The sequence below is a fragment of the Littorina saxatilis genome, linkage group LG10 (assembly GCF_037325665.1).
Source record: "Littorina saxatilis isolate snail1 linkage group LG10, US_GU_Lsax_2.0, whole genome shotgun sequence".
In the NCBI taxonomy this organism is placed as follows: Eukaryota; Metazoa; Mollusca; class Gastropoda; order Littorinimorpha; family Littorinidae; genus Littorina; species Littorina saxatilis.
In genome coordinates, this window is record NC_090254.1 from 49,377,034 (window position 1) to 49,399,533 (window position 22,500).

Sequence of the window (22,500 nt, forward strand, 5' to 3'; positions counted from 1 at the left end):
TTCACGCAGATGTCACAATTGCTGTACGCATTCTCACGCATTTGACGCACTCTCCACGCAGATGTCACAATTGCTTTACGCATTCTCACGCATTTGACGCACTCTCCACGCAGATGTCACGATTGACCTACACAATTTTACGCAGACCACACAACCGCTTTACGCACTCACAAACAAATAATGGGCAGTGCACAACATTGTATTGATCCAGAAAGACAAAGGTCAAGCGTGCAGGTTCGATAACAGAGATGATCATAATTATGTACAAGTTCTAAAACAAAAATGCAGTCAAATAAATTGATTAAAACAAAGGAGAGATTTGAATCTCGCTTATTGCCATTGTGACTTCCAGGTTTTAATTTCACTGCATTTTGACATACCAGCAGCACGGAAACAAAAATGATCAAAATACTACTCAAAGCAGAATTCAAATTGGCAGAACAAAGAATAAATAGAACAAAACCCTGATAGTCATCATCGATACGCCGTAGTACATGCAGTGAAGAATCCAGTATAACTTATAAGAGAGAATTTTGATGTACACTCGTCACTATATCACATTGATGTAAACAAATAAATAAATAATTGGCACAGCCTAGGCATAGGCAGCAGTGAGTTGTATCAACATGTTTGAATACAGAACAGCAACAAAAAGAGAAAAAAAGTTCTACAAGCCAGCTAATAGTTGAACTTCAGATTACTAATGATATCACAAACAAACACTTAGTTAATGCCCATTCTCCAGGGATCGAAATCCAGTCAATGTACACCAAACTAGGATAACACATACATTTAGAATCTATCACGACTGCATAAAACATTGGTATGCAATTCACAAAGCAAGGAACTTGAAACATGAACATTGACATTAAACATACATATGTGCCCCACACACATTTCGGACAAGGCAGCTGAACGAAATTCAGATGTGGATGGAGCACAAAATAATTAGATGGGGCGGCGTGAAAGCATACTGGGACAAGGAACAAGCAAGAGAAAGAGCATAAGAAGATAAAAGGAAGAACAAACCGAAGAATAAGAAAGAAAAAAACAAAATAGGAGAAGGAGAGAGAAAAAAAAAAGGAAAAAAAAAAAAGGAAAAAAAAGGGAGACAATCATATGAATGTGTACCATTTAAATAAAAGAAATTAAAAAAATTACTTTTAAAAAGGAGACATTTCAGGTTTTGATTTGAAGTGTGTTAACATATTCACATATACCAGTAACTTTGCATGTAAAAAAAAAGTTCACAATGATTTGAAGCAAATTCAAATGCCAGAGAAAAAACAGAACAAAACCCTGATGTCATCATTGATAATCAGTGGTACGTTCAGTGAAGAAAAAACAATTGACACAACCTAGACATGGGCAGCAGTGAGTTATCAAGTTTCACTACACAAAAGTAACAACTACAATAATGAAACAAAAGGTAAAATGCCAGCTAATAGTCAAAATTCAGAACAATGATATCAAAAAGAAACACTTATTCAATGCCCCTTCTCCACTGATATGTATAAGCACACCAACATGACATAAACTCATAAATTTAAAAAAAAAACATGACATAAAACTCATAAATTAAAAAAAACTTATCAGACTGCGTAAAACATAGGTTTGCCATCTCAAAATGGATGTAAAACACGCAGCTTACTCACAAAATGATAGACAAGTCTCCAGCGGCCAGCTGCTCAGCAAACAAAATAAGGTGGCGAGGATCAATATAATTGAAATGCATTTTTTTTGCTGTTTCGGAGAGAACTTTGCTTCATTTACCTTACACTGCCTGCATTCAAGGGCTAAATTTTTATCAGGTGCACCAAGACTTACATCTATAGAAATCCAATCATAACGGTTTTAACAGCAAAAAAAAAAAAAAGTATATTTCTAGTCTCGCTTCTAAATTCTCAACTCAACTCCAAAAAATAATAAAGAACAACAAAAACCCGCATCATGCATTGTCTCCTTCAAGCTGCCTAGGTTGTTTGCGTTCGACTCCCATAAATGACAAGGAATTGTTAAAACCTTTTCTTTCTATTTGTTCACTTTTTGTTTTCTTCTTTTCTGAACTCTTTATACTTGTATTTTATTCATTTTAATTTAGCCTGAAGGTTTGAGTCGTGTATTAAAAATCGAATATAGTGTGTAAGTGCCCTTGAACAGCTTTTCCAGAATCATGTATTCTATATTTTTAGTATGGGATACCCACAAGAAAAGTTCAAATGCATCCATGCGTCTCCACTGATAGTAATGGTAGTTGAGCACTTCCAGTTTAGTCTTCTGTCGTTCTGACACAACCTAAAAGGGTACATCATGTCTGAACATCATCTGTAGAAGAGTGTGAAGTTTAAAGCTTAGCTTAAATAATGTCCAACAAAACCCCAGACTCTTCTGTACATTACCCATCAGCCACACAGACCTGAACTGTGAAATACAATTACTCACTAGCAATTTCTCAGGCGAGTCAAATCTTACATTCATCAAATTTTTGCAACTAGCATTGTAAATAAGCCTACAGAGATTACAAAGTTCAATTACTGCAAACCAAATCATGAAGGCTCTTCCATGGCCTGTTGTCTCTTTCTTTTATCACGGGCTTCCAAAAACCAGTCTTGAACGGCCGTCTTCAAGGTCTTGACCTGTGGCACCCGTACAGCTTCACGGAACAGCCTCTGCATGACAAAACAAAAAATAACATGAACTTAGATCATCAAACAACTATCACTGATTTGAGAAAAGTCTCAAGTTTATTTCCTGACGCCTGTAAACTTGCTAAAAATCATACAGACACACAAACTTGCATACACACCATACGCTTTTACAACACACCAACTATACTTGAGTTAGGAAATTACAACACATTGTAATCCTTGTAGAAGAGAAGTAAAAAAAAATACCTACCCTAATATTTGTTTTAACCCTTTCGCTGCCAATCAAAACTTGGGTATGTGCATTCCTGACTGCCAGGGAATATTGGAGTTTGGGGTGTAATAATTCACAAACAAATCTAGCTTCAAACTGGCAGTAGGTAGGTAAGTAAAACCTATGTTGTTTTTAAAGGAAATTGAACCAAGAATCTGTTTTTAGTGTCTAATCATGGAAATGATAATTAGTTTGGCTTATAATGATGTTTAAATATGAACTTTTGAAAAATCAGCCCGGCGCATCTTCCGGTGCCTGTGGATCAAACACAGGTGGCTGTTTTGCTCGCTCCAAGAAAGGATTATAATCACTGTCATCTACCTGTTTCCAACGAATTGTCCGAAAGAAGATCTCCCCCTTCCCCTGTCAGTATCCATAATCATTTGCACCGCCTGTAGCGTCAGTCCGGCTTTGTTTTTCCCTACTAGGGCCCGGTCGACAGTCACCGTTAGCCATTTTGACGAGTCGAGATTTCTCTCCTATACCCTGTCGACAAGGCCGAAAATAGCCTTCAAACGCAAAACCGCGTCACCATTTATGTTTATTCATGAGAATGAGGTATCCTACCAAGCCATTGGCTGCTATTTGTGTGTCAGCAGTGATGTAGCATTTCTGGAAAATCCCGGAACGGAGAAGACGGGTTTACCCGTCCTAAGGCGCTGCGGCTGCACAAGCGCATGACTGGTATACCCGTCATAAGGCAGTCAAGTGGTTAAAGTTACCTTTACTATGACTTTTTCTTTGGGGGCCTTCGGAAATTCATAATACATGTACTGTGACGTGCAGACGCATATGTGACGACATCATACCGTTTGCTAACATCCTTATTTCGTATGTAGTCGAAAATCCATGACACTGACAAATGAGCTCAGGAACTTGGCTTCTAGCAATTTAATGTTAAGCGTAAAAGCTTTGACAACTATCATTCACATGTGAAACATGGCAAATTTAAAATTGATTCCAAAGAACAAAATTTGAGACAGAAATAACTTGTTGTTTTGTAGACATGGATTTTATCTTCTTCCTAAAAGGACCAGGATGATTTTACAAATTATGAAAAACAACTCACTGTCGATGGCTTTTAGTCGCAGCGTACACCATGGTCTCTTTCCCTGCCCTCCCCCATAGCCCCCTAGCTGTCAGCAACTGTGTAGCCTATGGAACACCTTCGTCATCACAGCATCAGTAGTCGTCTTTAGTTCATGTCCACCAACCACACCGAGCTCATGGTCATGGATCTGAAACAAACAAAACAAGCCAACTGAATTCCAAAAATCAAATATTCAGACAGCTCTTCTTCACATACAAACAATTCAATCTGGAAGCATCATACTGTCACCTGGAACAAAAAATCAATAATCGCACTTGCTTTAAAAAAAAAAGTTTTCAGAAGAGCAAATGGTGATTGAGTGTAGCATTGTCATAAAATGTAATCACACACCTCAGGTGACCTGCATCAATCATTCAATACTATCTCACAAATCTTCATTTGGAAAGCACAAACATAGTTAGAAGAGAGCGTCAACCGTGATACTATTCAGTGTGGACAATTTTTTTCTGACCCATAATCCGATGCCTACACAAAGTGAGAATCAGAACTCACAAGAAGGCACTGTTGCATGTTTGTGATTATTTGCTTGAGTGTAGCACTTGCAATTTTGAACTTGAGGAAACAGCGTAGCAATTTCTGTTACATCCCTGAAAACCTAGCAGATGGCAGCTCTGGCCACAGAGCAATATTTGCATTATTTCTCACAGATGCAATGATCACAGAAAACAAAGTGGTGCATGCATTTTCCGCACCCCACATGAGAAAAAGAGGCCCATCATTGTGCGTACCCATAAGCATAGTTTTATCATCAAAATGTGTTGGTTAAATTCACAAATGTGACCAATACGCATAAACCTTGCATGAATTCCCAGGATAATGGGAAACTGGTCATGACTGAGAACTGATGAACAGTTAAGATACACCCGTGAACCGTGATGACATCTGGCATCCTCCAAAAAGCACACACTCAAGGTAACATTTAAAGCCTAAAGAGCATCTAACAATAACATGTCACACTCACAAGATCTTGCTACAGTTATCTGGGGAAAATAGCACAGGCATGACTGGTCTGCTTCAACAATAGCATTCAAAGCCACCTACCAGTGATCACTCCTTCGACAGATCCATCATGTGCCTTCAACATCTTCCACACTCAACAGTAAAAAGATGACTCCATCGAACAGTAGCACAGGCTCTGGCTCCACCATGATTCTTTGGCGACCAATTACTAAATTAGTCGCATCAGGTCCATCTGCTCCTGTAGAACCTTCTCCAGCAGCAAGAACTGATGTTTATCTTGCCGCTCTGCTCTGCTCGTAGTCTTGTGTCCGCTGAATGGAAGAAAAGAAGAACAAAAAGTCATTTACATGAAGCAATACATATTTTAGACAATCTGTCGGCCTGAAAAGAAACCATCAGCACTAAAAAACAATCTGAGCAAATGTTCAAAGTAAACGTGACATCTCTATATTTTTGAATTCAGGAGAAGATGAGGAATATATATATTGCAATCAATTTTTAAAGGGGCATACAGAGTGGCATTTGATGGGGTAAAAAGATGTAGGGACTCAGCAGTTGGAGATGAAAATTTTTTTGTGTATTTACTTCAAGTTCAAGCAGATTTATTATTTTTTTTTTTTTAGACAGAAGAACAAACACACACTAAAAATCCTTGTTTAAAGTTGAACTGACCTTAACTTTTCCTCCAAACACTAGAACTTTTTGTATTCATTCAAAAATATTCATCAAAAAGGTTAAATTTTAAATTCAATTTTGCAGACTTTGGATGAAAAGTTACTCTTCTCTGGCATCCCGCGGACACAGTTCACACTTTCTCATCAATGAGATGCCTGTGTTAATTAAAAACAAACATCAATAAAACTATTAAAATAAAATAAAAATTTAAATATAAAAATAAAATCGACCAACCGCCCCCACCCGATTTTTTTTCCCTTTGCTGGAAACAATACATTTGTTTCAATAAAAAAGAGAAAGAGATCAGCTGAATTTGTTTGACACATCTGGTTATAACTAAAAGAATAAAACACAAAATAAGCCAAAGTCACAGAACAAAAAGACGCTGTCAGTGTCACTATCAATGACTCTGAATGAGACACTCATTGCTATCGAGCCATACCTGTTCATCTTCACCTTGCCGGGACGGAACGACAGTCTGCGTTACTGGCATCGGTGACGGTGTTAAGGTCACTGTCCATCTCAGCTTTCTTCACCTTCAGTTCAAACAAGCAGTGAGCACCGTCATACTCAAGTCAAAGCTTTCTGAAAAAATAAATACTTGGAAGTTAAATAGGATCACATTGAATGATTGATTCCCAAACCTAACAGTAACAGTAACACGCAAACATCAAAACTGGAATATTAGTTATTAAATATAAGCATCTCAATTTCACTAAATTAGTATATTTATTTTCTCTGTGATGTATTTTTTATTTTTATTTCAAAAAAATCTGTTTTTCAACTTTATCACTGCACACGCTGACACAGCCTCTGCCTGCCTCTCTAGTCTATGCATGCCTCGGGAACAAGGGTAATTTTTCTCTTTTCCGAGACTCAGACACAGAATATTCCACTATGACTATGAGTCTATGTCAGTATGCAGAACTGAAAGTTGAACATCTGTGGAAAAATAAAAAGATACAAATAAAAAAAAAAGATATACGAAGAGCCTATTAGTATTACTACTAAAGCTCCTGACAACTGCTGCCGCAATGACTCGACCAGATTAGGAACCAACCAAAGTTCACCAAGAAACAGACAATGAGACATAAAATGATAAACGAAAATTCAGTTTTTATGGTGCCGTGAGCGACCCGCGAAGCGGGATTCGGATGGTATTTTCACTCTTCCACAACTCCTTAAAAACAAACCACTGCATCAATCAACTTTATGTTTTTGGAAAAGTTAGTTCATTCATCCATCTTTCAGACAAAACAAACATGAATGAATAGAACAGTGTTCTTCTAGGCGAAAAAAAAATCGAAAGTGTGAGAAATTCTCTCTGCCATCAAACTCGGAAGCCGAAGCCGCGAGCTATCAAAAATTCAAATTCCCAAATCTTTCCTTCAGTTGATCAACTTACCTATTCTTGAAAGAAGTCAATCTTCATTTCAGAGAGAAGGATAAGATTACCTTGCATCCAATAAGCAAGTCAAAAATACAAGTCAATATGAAGAAAAAGCAAAAAAACGCCGATACAATGTGGATTTGACAGACTTCTTGCCAACAGGAAGTTGGAGATTGTCTGATTGTGAAGTAGGTCTGACAGACAAGGGAAATAACTTCAATAAATTGCTCTTTTCAGTCAAGGTAACTGTCTCCCCTGAAATTGAACTTTCATAGAGATTTTCTTCCAAAGCAAAATAAAATAAAATGAAAATATGCTGAGAACAAATTTTATGTAACCATTAACATCAGCCTTTATTTTGAGTAGATAATTAGTTTCAAAGTTACTTTAGTTTACATTTTTTTGTTTAATCTGAATTTTTAAAATGTTTTCATCGTTTTGTTATGGGTGTTCATATAGATTTCAGTTATCTTTTCTGTTCATATAATATTTTTATTATGCTTTGCCTAGATTTTTCCACGACATTATTTTGTGGAAAGCTGATTCCTACAACAATACCAAATCCCCATTACAATAATTATATTACAATTTACATGCTAAAACAATTATAATGATAATACAAATTAAAATAATCATATTTATTTTAAGATAAAAATAATCAGGATAACAATTAAGCAAATAAATGTTGGTAATAACAAAATGAGTAAATAAAAATTAAATGGGAAAACCATTACATAAAATAAAAATATTTTTATTAAACTTTTAAATGCATTTTTTTTTAACCGAAACTGTCTTAAGATAAACTGAAAAATAACGGATTGAAAGTTTTTATGCAATTTTTTTTCTAAAAAAAAAAAGAAAGAAGTTTTTAAAGAAGAATAACTATTCATAACCAAAATTTAAAAGTAAATATTTTTTAATAACATAAAATATAATAAATTATTTCATGAAGTAAATGCATAAACCCACGGTATAAAATTAGGAAAAACAAAAATTGCAATCACCTTTTCATTGAATCCATGCGTGCTAAACACTGCGTGGTGAAGTCGTTTCGAATGCGACAATCTGCGTAAAAGTTGGCGAAAAGTAATGCGCGCGAAGCGAAGGTGTCACGAGGCCGTACGCATCCCCGCATGAAAAACGCAGAAATAACGCATGCGTCACGCAGAATCATGCTGGCTGGGTTGTTACTTATAATTCACCGTCCCGCAAATACGTGTTTATTGTGTTCTTATAATCAGTATAGAGCTTCAAAGCTTCATACTTTTTGTCTGAAGTGTTCAGTAAATCTGAAATTTCTCTTTCAATGCTGACTTACTAGCTAAATGTCTCTTTCAATGCTGACTTACTAGCTAAATGTCTCTTTCAATGCTGACTTACTAGCTAAATGTCTCTTTCAATGCTGACTTACTAGCTAAATGTCTCTTTCAATGCTGACTGACTAGCTAAATTTCTCTTTCAATGCTGACGTACTAGCTAAATGTCTCTTTCAATGCTGACTTACTAGCTAAATGTCTCTTTCAATGCTGACTGACTAGCTAAATTTCTCTTTCAATGCTGACTGACTAGCTAAATGTCTCTTTCAATGCTGACTTACTAGCTAAATGTCTCTTTCAATGCTGACTTACTAGCTAAATGTCTCTTTCAATGCTGACTTACTAGCTAAATGTCTCTTTCAATGCTGACTTACTAGCTAAATGTCTCTTTCAATGCTGACTTACTAGCTAAATGTCTCTTTCAATGCTGACTGACTAGCTAAATGTCTCTTTCAATGCTGACTGATTAGCTAAATGTCTCTTTCAATGCTGACTGACTAGCTAAATGTCTCTTTCAATGCTGACTTACTAGCTAAATGTCTCTTTCAATGCTGACTGACTAGCTAAATGTCTCTTTCAATGCTGACTTACTAGCTAAATGTCTCTTTCAATGCTGACTTACTAGCTAAATGTCTCTTTCAATGCTGACTTACTAGCTAAATGTCTCTTTCAATGCTGACTGACTAGCTAAATGTCTCTTTCAATGCTGACTTACTAGCTAAATGTCTCTTTCAATGCTGACTTACTAGCTAAATGTCTCTTTCAATGCTGACTTACTAGCTAAATGTCTCTTTCAATGCTGACTGACTAGCTAAATGTCTCTTTCAATGCTGACTGACTAGCTAAATGTCTCTTTCAATGCTGACTGACTAGCTAAATGTCTCTTTCAATGCTGACTGACTAGCTAAATGTCTCTTTCAATGCTGACTGACTAGCTAAATGAATACAAGTGTGGAGAAAACAAAGTTGCATTGCGCACATGAACCAAAGATGACGTCACAGTCTTGGTTTTCTTGTGTTATTAAGGAACTACGTTTTCTGTTATAACTGTGCCTGGTTTTTATGTTTGCTCATTTACTTATCCCAGCGAAGCTGGAGGTATCCCGTGAACGCTATACTGTAATCGATTTGAGAAATGTGCACACCGAATAATACATGATAAAGAAGGATTCGTTGTGCCCGGCTACGTGCTACAGTTGGAGATGGAAGTTCACCAAAAATGGGGACCATACTAACAAAAATACGGTGGGTAAAATAGGCGCCCCCATTTTTTCAGCAAACGCCACCCCAGGCCGTTTTGGACGGGTAGAAATTCCGTAGTTTCCAAGTCTATGGATAAAGCTCGCGTAAGAAGAATACGTCACGGTCGAAAGTCTTTGACGTCAATTAATGCATCATGACGTCATGCCTCCCTGTAGTCTTTCTCTCTCGCGCAGTGTGTGTGTTTGTGTTCATTTTGTGCACATGTGTTAGTGTTACTGTGTGTGTGTGTGTGTGTGTGTGTGTGTGTGTGTGTGTGTGTGTGTGTGTGTGTGTGTGTGTGTATGTGTGTGTGCGCGCACGCGTGCATGAGTGTGTACTCGTATACATGTGTGGTGTGTGTGTATTTGTGTGTGTGTGTGTGTGTGTGTGTGCGTGCGCACGCGTGCATGAGTCTGTACTAGTGTGTGTGTAAGTGTGTGTGTGGGCATAAGTGTATGTGTGTGCGTGTATGTGTGTTTGTTTGTAAAGGTGTGCATGTCCGTCTGTCCATATGTGCGTATGGGTGTGTGTTTTGTGTGTATGAAGTTTTTTGTTAGAGAGTGAGTGAGTGCGTGTGAGTGAGTGTGTGTGTGTGTGTGTGTGTGACTTGGTGTGTGTGTGTGTGTGTGTGTGTGTGTTTGAGAGAGAGAGAGAGAGAGAGAGTGTGTGACTGTGTAGGTGTGAATGTGTGTGTGCATGAGTTTGTGTGTATGTTTGTGTGTGTATGAGTGTGTATATGTGTTTGTTTGTAAAGGTGTGTGTGTCCGACTGTCTATGTGCGTATTTGTTTGTTTGTTTGCTCAACGCCCAGCCGACCACGAAGGGCCATATCAGGGCGGTGCTGCTTTGACATATAACGTGCGCCACACACAAGACAGAAGTCGCAGCACAGGCTTCATGTCTCACCCAGTCACATTATTCTGACACCGGACCAACCAGTCCTAGCACTAACCCCATAATGCCAGACGCCAGGCGGAGCAGCCACTAGATTGCCAATTTTTAAAGTCTTAGGTATGACCCGGCCGGGGTTCGAACCCACGACCTCCCGATCACGGGGCGGACGCCTTACCACTAGGCCAACCGTGCCGGTCTATGTGCGTATAAGTGTGTGTTATGTGTGTATGAGATTTGTGTCAGTCAATGTGTGTGTGTGTGTGTGTGTGTGCATGTGCGTGCGTATGTACAGTGTGTGTGTGTGTGTGGGTGTTTGTTTGTTTGTTTGCTTAACGCCCAGCCGACCACGAAGGGCCATATCAGGGCGGTGCTGCTTTGACATATAACGTGCGCCACACACAAGACAGAAGTCGCAGCACAGGCTTCATGTCTCACCCAGTCACATTATTCTGACACCGGACCAACCGGAGTGTGTGTGTGTGTGTGAATGTGTGTGTGCATGAGTTTGTGTGTATGTTTGTGTGTGTATGAGTGTGTATATGTGTTTGTTTGTAAAGGTGTGTGTGTCCGTCTGTCTATGTGCGTATTTGTTTGTTTGTTTCCATAATTATCAGGGCGGTGCTGCTTTGAGATATAACGTGCGCCACACAAAAGGCAGAAGTCGCAGCACAGGCTTCATGTCTCACCCAGTCACATTATTCTGACACCGGACCAACCAGTCCTAGCATGCACTAACCCCATAATGCCAGCCGCCAGACGGAGCACCCACTAGATTGCCAATTTTAAAGTCTTAGGTATGACCTAAGATGGGTTCTAACCCACGACCTCCCGATCACGGGGCGGACGCCTTACCACTAGGCCAACCGTGTATGTGCGTATGAGTGTGTGTATTGTGTGTATGAGATTTGTGGGAGTCAATGTGTGTGTGTGTGTGTCTGTGGGTGTGTGTGTGCGTACATGCGTACGTATGTACATGTGTGTGTGTGTGTGTGTGTGTGTGTGTGTGTGTGTGTTTGTGTGGGTGTGTGTCTGTTTGTATAAGAGATAAAGAGAGAGAGAGAAAGAGAGAGGGAGAGAGAGAGAGTGGGTGGGTTGGTTTGTGTTTGTGCGTGTGCGTAAGTGTATGTGTGTGTGTATGTGTGTTTGTTTGTAAAGGTGTGTATGTCCGTCTGTCTATATGTGCGTATGGGGGTGTGTTTTGTGTGTACAGTGAAGTGTGTGTGAGAGAGTGAGTGAGTGCGTGTGAGTGAGTGTGTATGTGTGTACGTGTGTAACTTGGGTGTGTGTGTGTTCGTGTGTGTGTGTGTTTGAGAGAGAGAGAGAGAGAGAGAGAGAGAGAGAGAGAGAGAGAGAGATAGAGAGAGAGAGAGAGAGAGAGAGAGGTTTGTCTTTCGCTGGGGTATGCAGTGCCTTGGCGTTGCACATCTACTTATTGATATATTTTATTTATTTGTTTATTTATTCATATTGTTATGTGCAAAAGATCTTGAATTAACAGCTCATTCGTGGTCGTAATTATATGCATGTTTATCATACAACTTTACTGAGTCGATACTGCCAACACTGAGTCTGCCATTGCAAAGGAGTTATTGTATTCAATTCAATTCAATTCAATTCAATTCAATTCAATTCAATTCAATAACACTTTATTGTCTGAGTGTAACAAACAGAAGTTTTTCTTTTGGCTCGTGTATAACATCACATAAAAACAACACTCTCAGTACGCATAGGCACATAAAATACACATCAATACACACATAACCCAACCACACATATCCATACCCGCACCCTCACATTCATCTTATTCTATCTAAAGCAGACATCCAGGCTTTTAGTTCAAGGGATCTGATAATTATAGGCATCATAGAAAGAATACAAATAAAGAATACAAATAAAATAAATCCAGTGAAGACGACGATGGAAACGTATGGTGTAAGGGAAGCAACTAAGCCATTTGATGATAACAAATGATTTACCTTATTGCTTCCCTTTACTCGTGTCGGTTCACATTTTGCAGGCTTGGAATTACAGTGCTCCTTTTACGTTTCGTCAATTGTTTTTTTGTTTTTTTCTTTCTTTTTAATTATTGAAACTAATATTGCTTGCTTGAGTGTAGATGTTGATACCAATCGTTGAAGGTCGATTTCCTTGACTGCTCCACCCTACTCAGAAACGTTCCGCAGTGCGATCGACGGCTTCGGGAATTCCCATAATGAATAAACGACTCATGTGACCCGCATTGTTCGTATTATCCGGGACGCCACTGTGTGAAGGGTGGTGGCACTCTGTTCATTTTCCCGACAAGAAACAGGCTTGGACGGACGCTGAAACCCGGCATCTTATGAAAAGGTAACGTCTTATTGTTGTGCACATATTCACTAGAAAACAGTATCAGGCACTGACAGTATCAACTCAAATCTCCTGGGAACAGAGACCATGACTTGTATCATGTTAACTATGGCGGCTGTATGTGGGGGGCGTTGTTGTTGCCTGTGTTCAGCTTTCTGACTCGACACTGAAATTTTGTTCCCTGGTTAAATTAAGAAATACACGTACTTATTTTAAGGAAGAAAAGTATGTCAGTTTCTTGCAAGTGAAGGAAATTGGTGGTGAAAATAATGTAATAGATTTCCCCCCAAAATTCGCTTTCTTTGAAAACGTGTGCACCGAGTGGTTACGTCCCTTGAATGAGAACAGAAGGAATTTTAGGATAAAGCAAATTCAGTTCTAAGTCTAAATAAAAACTGTTGGTTGAACGAATTTGACCCCATGAATGTAATTAAAGTACCTAAGCTCGATCGTCAGTACTTAGAAAGTGAGGGGGGCTTTTCAGTGTGGAGTTTATAAGCCGGCCTATCATGTTATAATTATAAACGATCAACGAGGCCGAATCAGAAAGCTAAATGCCGGGGAAAGCTGAACGCGTTACACCTGCTTGCTGTCTGCAATGCCATTGATACTGGCAGTGTACAGCGTGATGAATAACCTCTACTACTTGCTGTTTACCACCGGACCCACTGTGACCTAAACTTACTGACACACCGTGTGAACCTATAGCCTACCGCTGACATGGAAAGAGATTGTGGTAATGTTGAACTTTAGCGCTGTAAATTCATACCTCACAATCCAGTGTCATGTTGACTTATTTTTGATACACTAGCTAGTCCTTTAAATTAGACCAAATAATATGTATAATGAAATTAATTTACGAATTAAGCTTCAAACTTCAGCATGATTTGCTTAAGATAGTTTTACTTTAACATTCACGGTCGCTGAAACACATTCTTATTAAGTTTCTTAGATTCAGGTGTATGCATAAAAGCTTCATACTTTATTGTCTGAAGCGTTCAGTAAAACCGACATTTTTCTTACTAACTAAATAAATACAAATGTTTAAAGAATAATCTCCTTTTAACACAACAAGTTGTTGGTGTATAGGCCTATTGACAGTCGCTGTGCACTGACCAAGCGCAGGTTGTCAGCCGTGAAAAGCCGTCCCGCTCTTCAGTCCGAGGCGGGACGTTTCGCTTCACGTTACTAACAAGACACCGACAGGCAACGCTGACATCGGACGCAAACGACAGAGGAGTGTCACAACAACAACAACCTGTGGACAACGCTGACATCAGACGCAGACGACAGAGGAGTGTCACAACAACAACAACCTGTAGACAACGCTGACATCGGACGCAGACGACAAAGGAGTGTCACAACAACAACAACCTGTAGACAACGCTGACATCGGACGCAGACGACAGAGAAGTGTCACAACAACAACAACCTGTAGACAACGCTGACATCGGACGCAAACGACAGAGGAGTGTCACAACAACAACCTGTAGACAACGCTGACGTCAGTCGCAGACGACAGAGGAGTGTCACAACAACAACAACCTGTGGACAACGCTAGCTACAAAGCCGACCTGACCTGACAGCGGTTCTCTCATTGAACAGGTAGAGACACACAGAGAACACACACCTGATCCCCGTAACCATGGCAGGACCTGGAAGCAGTCATCAGACTAGCAGCAGCAACTGGCGGCAGATCGTGACGTCACTCTACCCTGACGCTCTCACCCGTACCTACTGTGTGCCTCCAATCCACTTCAACAGGGTGCCCTACGTCAGGGACACTGTACCCGGTACCCGTCACTCTGCGCTTGTGCTGCACCCGCCATCTGGTGCCGCCCCTGGCCACAATGTTCCCGCGGCCAGTCAAGGGGCAGCCACAAGTAGCGTACAGCCAGGCAGCGGTCAGCCTACACCCGGCGGACACCAGAAGAAAGGGAAAAGGCCACAAGGTCGACAGCCAGCACACAGTCGGCAGTTTCCTTACCGACAGTCAGTGCAATGCCTACAGCCCTTCTCCGGACAGGCAACACACGGGCAACAGTCCACCACCGGTCAGTCGTCCTCTGGACAGGCAACACACGGGCAACAGTCCACCACCGGTCAGTCGTCCTCTGGACAGGCAACACAAGGGCAACAGTCCACCACCGGTCAGTCGTCCAGCGGTCAGCAGAGTGAACAGTACAGCTTATGGACGCCAGAGTCAGTGCCCCCTTGCACGCCAGTCAATGTTCAACAGACAGACATATCAGATGACTTTGCCCAAAACCACGTGATGGTCAACCTGCAAGAACTCGGCAACAGTCGTCACGAGGCCATGTTCATCCTGTCTCAGCTCAACTTCGGTGACTACCTCAACCAGCCTGCCTACGCCGCGGCCGCTGCACAGCTTCCACGACCATCAGACAAGGACACGCAGCAGACAAAGTATTCTGATGGCGAGGCCGACTTTGTGTTGATCCACCGCCAGCACGGCATTCTGATCGGAGAGCTCAAGACTGTGGGCAGGTGGCAGAAGGATGTTAATAACCCTCAACCTCCGGCCGATGCTGACGTGGCCAAGAGGGTGACGAAGGCGGTCAAGCAGCTGGACAGGTCGGAGACAGTGGTGAGGCACCTTGTGAGTGACGTGGCACCTGGCCTGACTGTGAGGAAAACTCTCTTCCTGCCTTACGTCAGCACTGAGCAACTCCAGCGGGTCTTGGATAACGATCCACAGTTGAAACAGGTATTCTTTGAGAGAGAGAGAGAGAGAGAGAGAGAGAGAGAGAGAGAGAGAGAGAGAGAGAGAGAGAGAGAGAGAGAGAGAGAGAGAGAGAGAGAGAGAGAGAGAGAGAGACAGAGACAGAGAGACAGAGACAGAGACAGAGACAGAGAGAGAAACACAGAGACAGACAGACAGACAGACAGACAGACAGACAGAGAGAGAGACAGAGACAGAGAGAGAGAGGGAGAGAGAGAGGGGGAGAGAGGGAGAGAGGGAGAGACACAGAGAGAGAGGGAGAGAGAGAGAGACAGAGAGAGAGAGACAGAGAGAGAGAGAGAGAGAGAGAGGGAGACAGACACAGAGAGAGAGAGGGGGCGGGGAGAAGGAAGAGGACAACCAGCTAATAACAGCGTGTGTTAGTCTCAGTAACCGATACGATGTAAAACTAAAACATTGTAAAGGTGATTAATATATAATGACATTCAACAATGACACGTTGCAGGCGGTGTGTGGGAGCCTGGGTGCAGGCTCAGCAGCGGAGGCCTCACAGCTGTGCTGTTGCTCTGACCAACTGTCCCAGCCTGCATCGTACTGGCACGTGACACCCGCCGTGTTATCACAGCTGAGCACCTGGTGGCAACACAGGATGGCCTGTACTGTGGACACTCTGCTCTCTGATGACAAGTATCTGGACATCGTGGCCAGGTGAGAAATGTCATAGACTTGTGTCTGTTCTATAGCAATGGCGGGGAAAAGAAATCGCTTTGTTTCTTACACTCTGTGTTTGGTGCCGGTATCACACGAGAACATTACTCCCACCAAATACTCCGGAGTATCACACGAGAAAATTACTCCCACCAAATACTCCGGAGTATCACACGAGAAAATTACTCCCACCAAATCTCCGGAGTATCACACGAGAAAATTACTCCCACCAAATCTCCGGAGTATCACACGAGAAAATTACTCCCACCAAATACTCCGCCATCTTAGTTCACCGCTAACCCATTTCGCCCCAAACCAATTTTGCAACATTTCACAAGCCGAGCGTCATTTTCCTACCAATACTACTTGCGCCACATTCCACTTTGGTGCCATCCCGTTTTGCCGCCATCGCATTGCGTCCCCATTTTGCCCGCATCCCATTTTAGCGACATTTCACAAACCAAGAGTCATTTTAGGGTTAAGACGAACGTTCACCGCGAGCTATAAATCCGGTAAAAAGTTGGGGAGTAACAATTTCGTGGAGGGAGTAATGCTGTTGTTCCTTGTGGAGTTCTTTTTTTGTACGAGATTTATTACTGGGAGTACACATTTCGTACGAACATTTTACTCCGGAGTCAATTGTTCGGGGAGTAAAAATGTCGTATTACACCGGCCCTTTCTCTGTTGTGGGTAGGGTGACTGTTGTGGATGGGGTGACTGTTGTGGGTGGGGTGACTGTTGTGGGTGGTGTGACTGTTGTGGGTAGGGTGACTGTTGTGGGTGGTGTGACTGTTGTGGGTGGGGTGACTGTTGTGGGTGGGGTGACTGTTGTGGGTGGTGTGACTGTTGTGGGTAGGGTGACTGTTGTGGGTGGTGTGACTGTTGTGGGTGGGGTGACTGTTGTGGGTGGTGTGACTGTTGTGGGTAGGGTGATTGTTGTGGGTGCGGTGACTGTTGTGGGTGGGGTGACTGTTGTGGGTGGTGTGACTGTTGTGGGTAGGGTGACTGTTGTGGGTAGGGTGACTGTTGTGGGTGGGGTGACTGGTGTGGGTGGGGTGACATGACTGTTGTGGGTGGGGTGACTGATGTGGGTGGGGTGACTGTTGTGGGCGGGGTGACTGTTGTGGGTGGGGTGACTGTTTTGGGTGGGGTGACTGTTGTGGGTGACTGTTGTGGGTGGGGTGACTGGTGTGGGTGGGGTGACTGTTTTGGGTGGGGTGACTGTTGTGGGTGACTGGTGTGGGTGGGGTGACTGGTGTGGTGGGGTGACTGTTTTGGGTGGGGTGACTGTTGTGGGTGGGGTGACTGTTGTGGGCGGGGTGACTGTTGTGGGTGGGGTGACTGTTGTGGGCGGGGTGACTGTTGTGGGTGGGGTGACTGTTGTGGGTGGGGTGACTGTTGTGGGTGTTTAAAGAGATGCTACTGATCTGACCGTTTTGTGGAGAGTTTCTGGCGAATTTCACTAATTTGAAGAATGTCAGGAATCCCCTGTACCGTTATTTAGATGTACATGGCAGGATTTGCTCTAAAAATCACCACAAGAATGTTTATGAATGCTAATGAATGAGCATTCAGGCACTGCTTTCCTCCTGTGCTGAAGTTGAATAATCACGTTTTGAGTCTGCTTACGTCAGTTGCGCCACCAGGGACCCATGCAGTCACCCAGTTGCCCTGGTAACTAACAACAATCGAGTCGAGTGGGCGAGGAAAATAACCCTTTGTATCATATTAACCCTGTTAGTATATGCCTTTCTTTCGTCAAATCTCAAGGTCACAGACGGGTCATGTTTGGCCTAAAGTACGTGACCATTTTCTGCAATGTTTTTGACGAAATATTTCAACTTGACAAACTTCCAGGATTTGTTATCTTCAGACATGTCATAAGTTCGATTATCCTAAAACAACGCACACTCCAAAACCCGCAAGAATACCATTTCCTCAAGAGTTTGATCATTTTAAACATGACCTGAATTTGCTCAAGGTCACAGACTGTTTATAGAGCTAGAGTAACAATTAATATATATATATATATCTCTTTTAGATTACACATGACGAGGGTGAGTCACATAAGTATTTGCTTTTCTTGTGACAGGAACATTCAATAAGGACGACATAAAGCAAACAGCTCTTAATTCTGTCGTTGTTGCTCTGAACATTTGTGTGATAGGGTGGAAGGAGGAGGAAGTAGCGATTTGAAGTAGTTGGTAGGTGAATGTAGTCACCTCGTAGTGGTAGACCCCGAAGTAAGGAGAACACCATGTGGGTGAATGTAGTCACCTCGTAGTAGTAGACCCCGAAGTAAGGAGGACACCATGTGGGTGAATGTAGTCACCTCGGTAGTGGTAGACCCCGAAGTAAGGAGAACATCATGTGGGTGAATGTAGTCACCTCGTAGTAGTAGACCCCGAAGTAAGGAGAACATCATGTGGGTGAATGTAGTCACCTCGTAATGGTAAACCCCGAAGTAAGGAGAACACCATGTGGGTGAATGTAGTCACCTCGTAGTTGTAGACCCCGAAGTAAGGAGAACACCATGTGGGTGAATGTAGTCACCTCGTAGTGGTAGACCCCGAAGTAAGGAGAACATCATGTGGGTGAATGTAGTCACCTCGTAGTGGTAGACCCCGAAGTAAGGAGAACACCATGTGGGTGAATGTAGTCACCTCGTAGTGGTAGACCCCGAAGTAAGGAGAACACCATGTGGGTGCCTCTCTAATGTCTTGCACGGAACGAACAACACTTGCTATCGTCTTGGACTTTACACACGTGTAGAGAATGATAGACAAGAGGTCAGTGGCACAGACCGACGAATCACGTGATGCAACGTGTAACTCTGAAAAAAAACATGACTTTTGGTTCACATTTCTCTTTATTTCTTGTTCCTTTCCTCGCCGACTCAGCCAATGGCTGGTTGGTCACACAACACTATCAATGCAGTCTACATCATGCTGTTTATGAAAACAGTGCACAAAACAATTCCGTCCTCTCAGTCTGAGATAGTTTTCAGTTCTCTCAAAAATATCAAACCCCATCAACACGCACCCTGAAAAAGGAAAGCGACATTTTAACACCCTCTTAATGAGGCTTTGATCTGAGCGCTTCAAACAGCAACAAAGGAACATCCTAGACCAACTTCCTACGGCCCTTCCTCTGGCTCGGCCATAAAGTTACGCAACTGACCACCTGCAGGCGAGGTACCCGGCCTCTTTCTAATTCTAGGGACTTAAGTTCAAAGGATCAAAGACTAGCCAGGGGATGGTCACAGATGGCTACGCGCGTTTACGATCTATGCAGGTGTCTGGACATGTGCATCTCATAATTTAATTGAGAACAGATAATGACATCAGACGGAACATAATGCGATCGGCAAAACTTACACAAGACATAAAGGAAAGAAAAATATGATAACGTATTACTAGTAGTAGCCAGTTTAGCACTTGGCTACATTTGGAAATTGTGTCACAGGCACTAGTGCCATGTCTCACTTTAATGGGCTTACACAGATCGATCGTCTGCTACACAATGAGGTCAACACAGTAACTTCGATTCCATATTGTCAAAATTCACACTCAGATTGCTAGATCTGATTAAAGATGTTCATCTTTGATTCAACAGATGAATGTTGTTATTTCACTGACAGCAAATTGTATAGCCCTGGCCCATGGCACCGTAGTGACCCGCCATTTCAAATGTCGTCACAAATTACAAGATGTAACAATTAAAGCACCGGACAATTCATCATGGCGCAAAACTTGAAACAGTGCAAATACTGCAAAGCTAGTGAACGGATATTTCTAGCAAATTTGAGGTCAATCGACATGTGTGGGGTGGTTCAGAAGGAAGGAAGGAGAAATAACGAGCACAATCATCATTAAAACAAGCATACAAACAAACATAAATTCTCAGTAACCGATACCATCCTTACAAACTACTTATACATTCATGGTTCTTCCAATCGTCACTTACTTCGCGACGAATGCAACCAATACAAAAACTGAAACCCAACTACATCCATTCTAATCAATCTGTGTTGCAGGTTTGTGGGACCGGCCACCACGGTGTCTGTCCCCTGCTACAACGGTGTCCGTGTGGAGGTGCGGACTGCAGGACAGGCGGTGGCGGAACTGGGGTGGAGGCTGGCACTTCTGGTTTTGACGATGCAACAACTGGACCTGTTAAATAGAGACCCACGTCTGGTCTGCTTGGCAGGCCCCCCTGGCACTGGTTAGACACGTCATCGTCGTCATCATCATCATCATCATCATCGTCATTATCGTCGTCGTCGTCGTCATCGTCGTCGTAGTCGTCGTCAACATCATCATCATCATCATCATCATCATCATCATCATCATCATCATCATAATCATCGTCGTCGTCGTCACCATCATCGTCATGATCATCATCATCGTCATCAGCATCATCGTCGTCGTAGTCATCATCATCATCATCATCATCATCATCATCATCATCATCATCATCATCATCATCATCGCCGTAGTCATTTTCATTGTCCACGCTATCTATGGCAATGTAATACAAAATGAAAGCAGTGTAATCTTCAGTTACAAGAATGAAAAGGCACGAAGTATAGCGAACTGCTATTAGTCAATGACGCATTCGTCGAAGAAATGACGTAATAGTTATGACGTTTTCAACTCAGTATGACCTCACTCTGAGCAACGCCTTTACTTGTGTCTGCATGTTTACTCCCTGTGTTTTAAACTGAGAGAAATATGCCTCAGAAAACGTGGTTTCAACCCCTAAAGGACCAGCGAATGTTTTTGATGACATTATTGTTGTCTGATGTTGAGTTTTGTGTTCCAACAGGAAAGACGGTGGCGCTGGTACTGCAGGGGTTAAGGTGGCTGCTTCAGGGCCACGACGTGCAAGTGGTGTCGACAGTCTACACCTCCCGGGCTGCCAGCAGAATGATAGCAGGGCAGCTAGGGATGGCTCTGAGCGCGGACCCGACACCTCCCCCAACACCAGGCAGCATCGCTCTACATCACTATGACTTCCACAACAGGGAGGCGGACGTGCAGCAGGCCGTCACCGACCTCTTGGCGCGAGTCAAGGACGGACAGTTGCACGTTCTGTTGGACGAGGCGCTCTTTGGTGGCAGGTTGGTCTTTAGGGGTTGGAGTAACGTGTTTAATAACAATAATGCGAAAATTTATAACGCGCACATATCTCACCACAAGTTGACTCAAGGTGTGTGTGTGTGTGTGTGTGTGTGTGTGTGTGTGTGTGTGTGTGTGTGTGTGTGTGTGTGTGTGTGTGTGTTTGTGCGCGCGCGAATATTCGTGCGTGCGTTCGTAGGTGCGTGTGTGCGTTCGTGTGCATGCGCGCGTGAAAATGTGCAAGCGCGCGTGAGAGTGTGCACGCATGCTTCGTGCATGCAAATATGTAGGTGCGTGTGTGCGCGTGTTTGTGTGTGTGTGTGTGTGTGTGTGTGTGTGTGCTTATGTGCGTGTGTGTGTGTGTATGTGTGTATGTGTGTGTGTGTGCTTGTTTATGTGTGTGTGTGTGTGTGTGTGTGAGTGTGTGTGTGTGTGCGTGCGTGTGTATGTGTGTGCGTGTGTGCGTGCGTACGTTTGTGCATTCACGCGTGTATGCATGCGCGCACGTGTGCGTGCGTGTGTTTGTGTGTGTGTGTGTGTATGTGTGTACGGGCGTACATGCGTGTGTGTGTGTGCGTTCATGCGTGCACAAAATTGTCCACAGCAACCTCACCCAGCTGTTCCGTGTGGTATGAGTGTGACACGTTCCTCTCAGCCAGACACACATCTCTCACAACGTGTCTCCATTATGTGTCACAGTGATGTGTATTGTCAACGCCACACTACACTGGTGGCCCGCCTGGCGGAGAGCGTTCCCGGCCTGCACCTGTGGGCGGCAGGTGTTCGTCACACCGACATCCCCCCATCACTGCGGCCTGAACCGCTCACCGTCCCTCTCCGCTGTGCTCCCTCCGTGCTGCGTGAGGTACAGACAGCTGTTGGCAGGTTGACAGCTGGAATCCACAACTACAGCGACAGCGGTGTACCTGCCCCTGGGGACGGACTGCGCGTGATACGGCTGAGTCACCATGGTAACGCTCACACAGGTCGGTGGCCAGCTGAGTGCCGGCAGTGTGGGAAGGAGGTCGCCGCCGAGCTGCGCCGTCTTAATGTGGGCAGTGGGAGTGAGTTGTGTAGGTCATAGATAGATAGATAGATACATAGATAGATCT

General features: G+C 42.9%; 1 protein-coding gene and 1 long non-coding RNA gene across 3 annotated transcripts in view; one reads left to right on the plus strand and one right to left on the minus strand.

Annotated features, from left to right (window-relative positions):
* Positions 1 to 196: 196 nt before the first annotated feature.
* On the minus strand, positions 197 to 7,383 carry LOC138978996 (uncharacterized). Its single transcript, XR_011459887.1, has 5 exons — positions 7,071 to 7,383; positions 6,108 to 6,250; positions 5,072 to 5,301; positions 3,989 to 4,157; positions 197 to 2,669 (listed from the first exon to the last, which is right to left on the minus strand). It is a non-coding gene; the product is annotated as an uncharacterized lncRNA (long non-coding RNA).
* Positions 7,384 to 12,733: 5,350 nt separating this feature from the next.
* LOC138978997 (uncharacterized) overlaps positions 12,734 to 22,500 on the plus strand; it is a 59,160-nt gene continuing 49,393 nt past the window's right edge. The window contains exons 1-5 of one of the 2 annotated variants that reach the window (XM_070351806.1): positions 12,734 to 12,856; positions 13,946 to 15,584; positions 16,066 to 16,268; positions 20,305 to 20,492; positions 21,096 to 21,390. In XM_070351806.1, coding sequence (XP_070207907.1) covers positions 14,502 to 15,584; positions 16,066 to 16,268; positions 20,305 to 20,492; positions 21,096 to 21,390 — 1,769 coding nt within the window. In that variant the 5' untranslated portion in view covers positions 12,734 to 12,856; positions 13,946 to 14,501. The remainder of the gene's footprint in view (positions 12,857 to 13,945; positions 15,585 to 16,065; positions 16,269 to 20,304; positions 20,493 to 21,095; positions 21,391 to 22,500) is intronic. The other variant, XM_070351807.1, reaches the window with a different exon arrangement.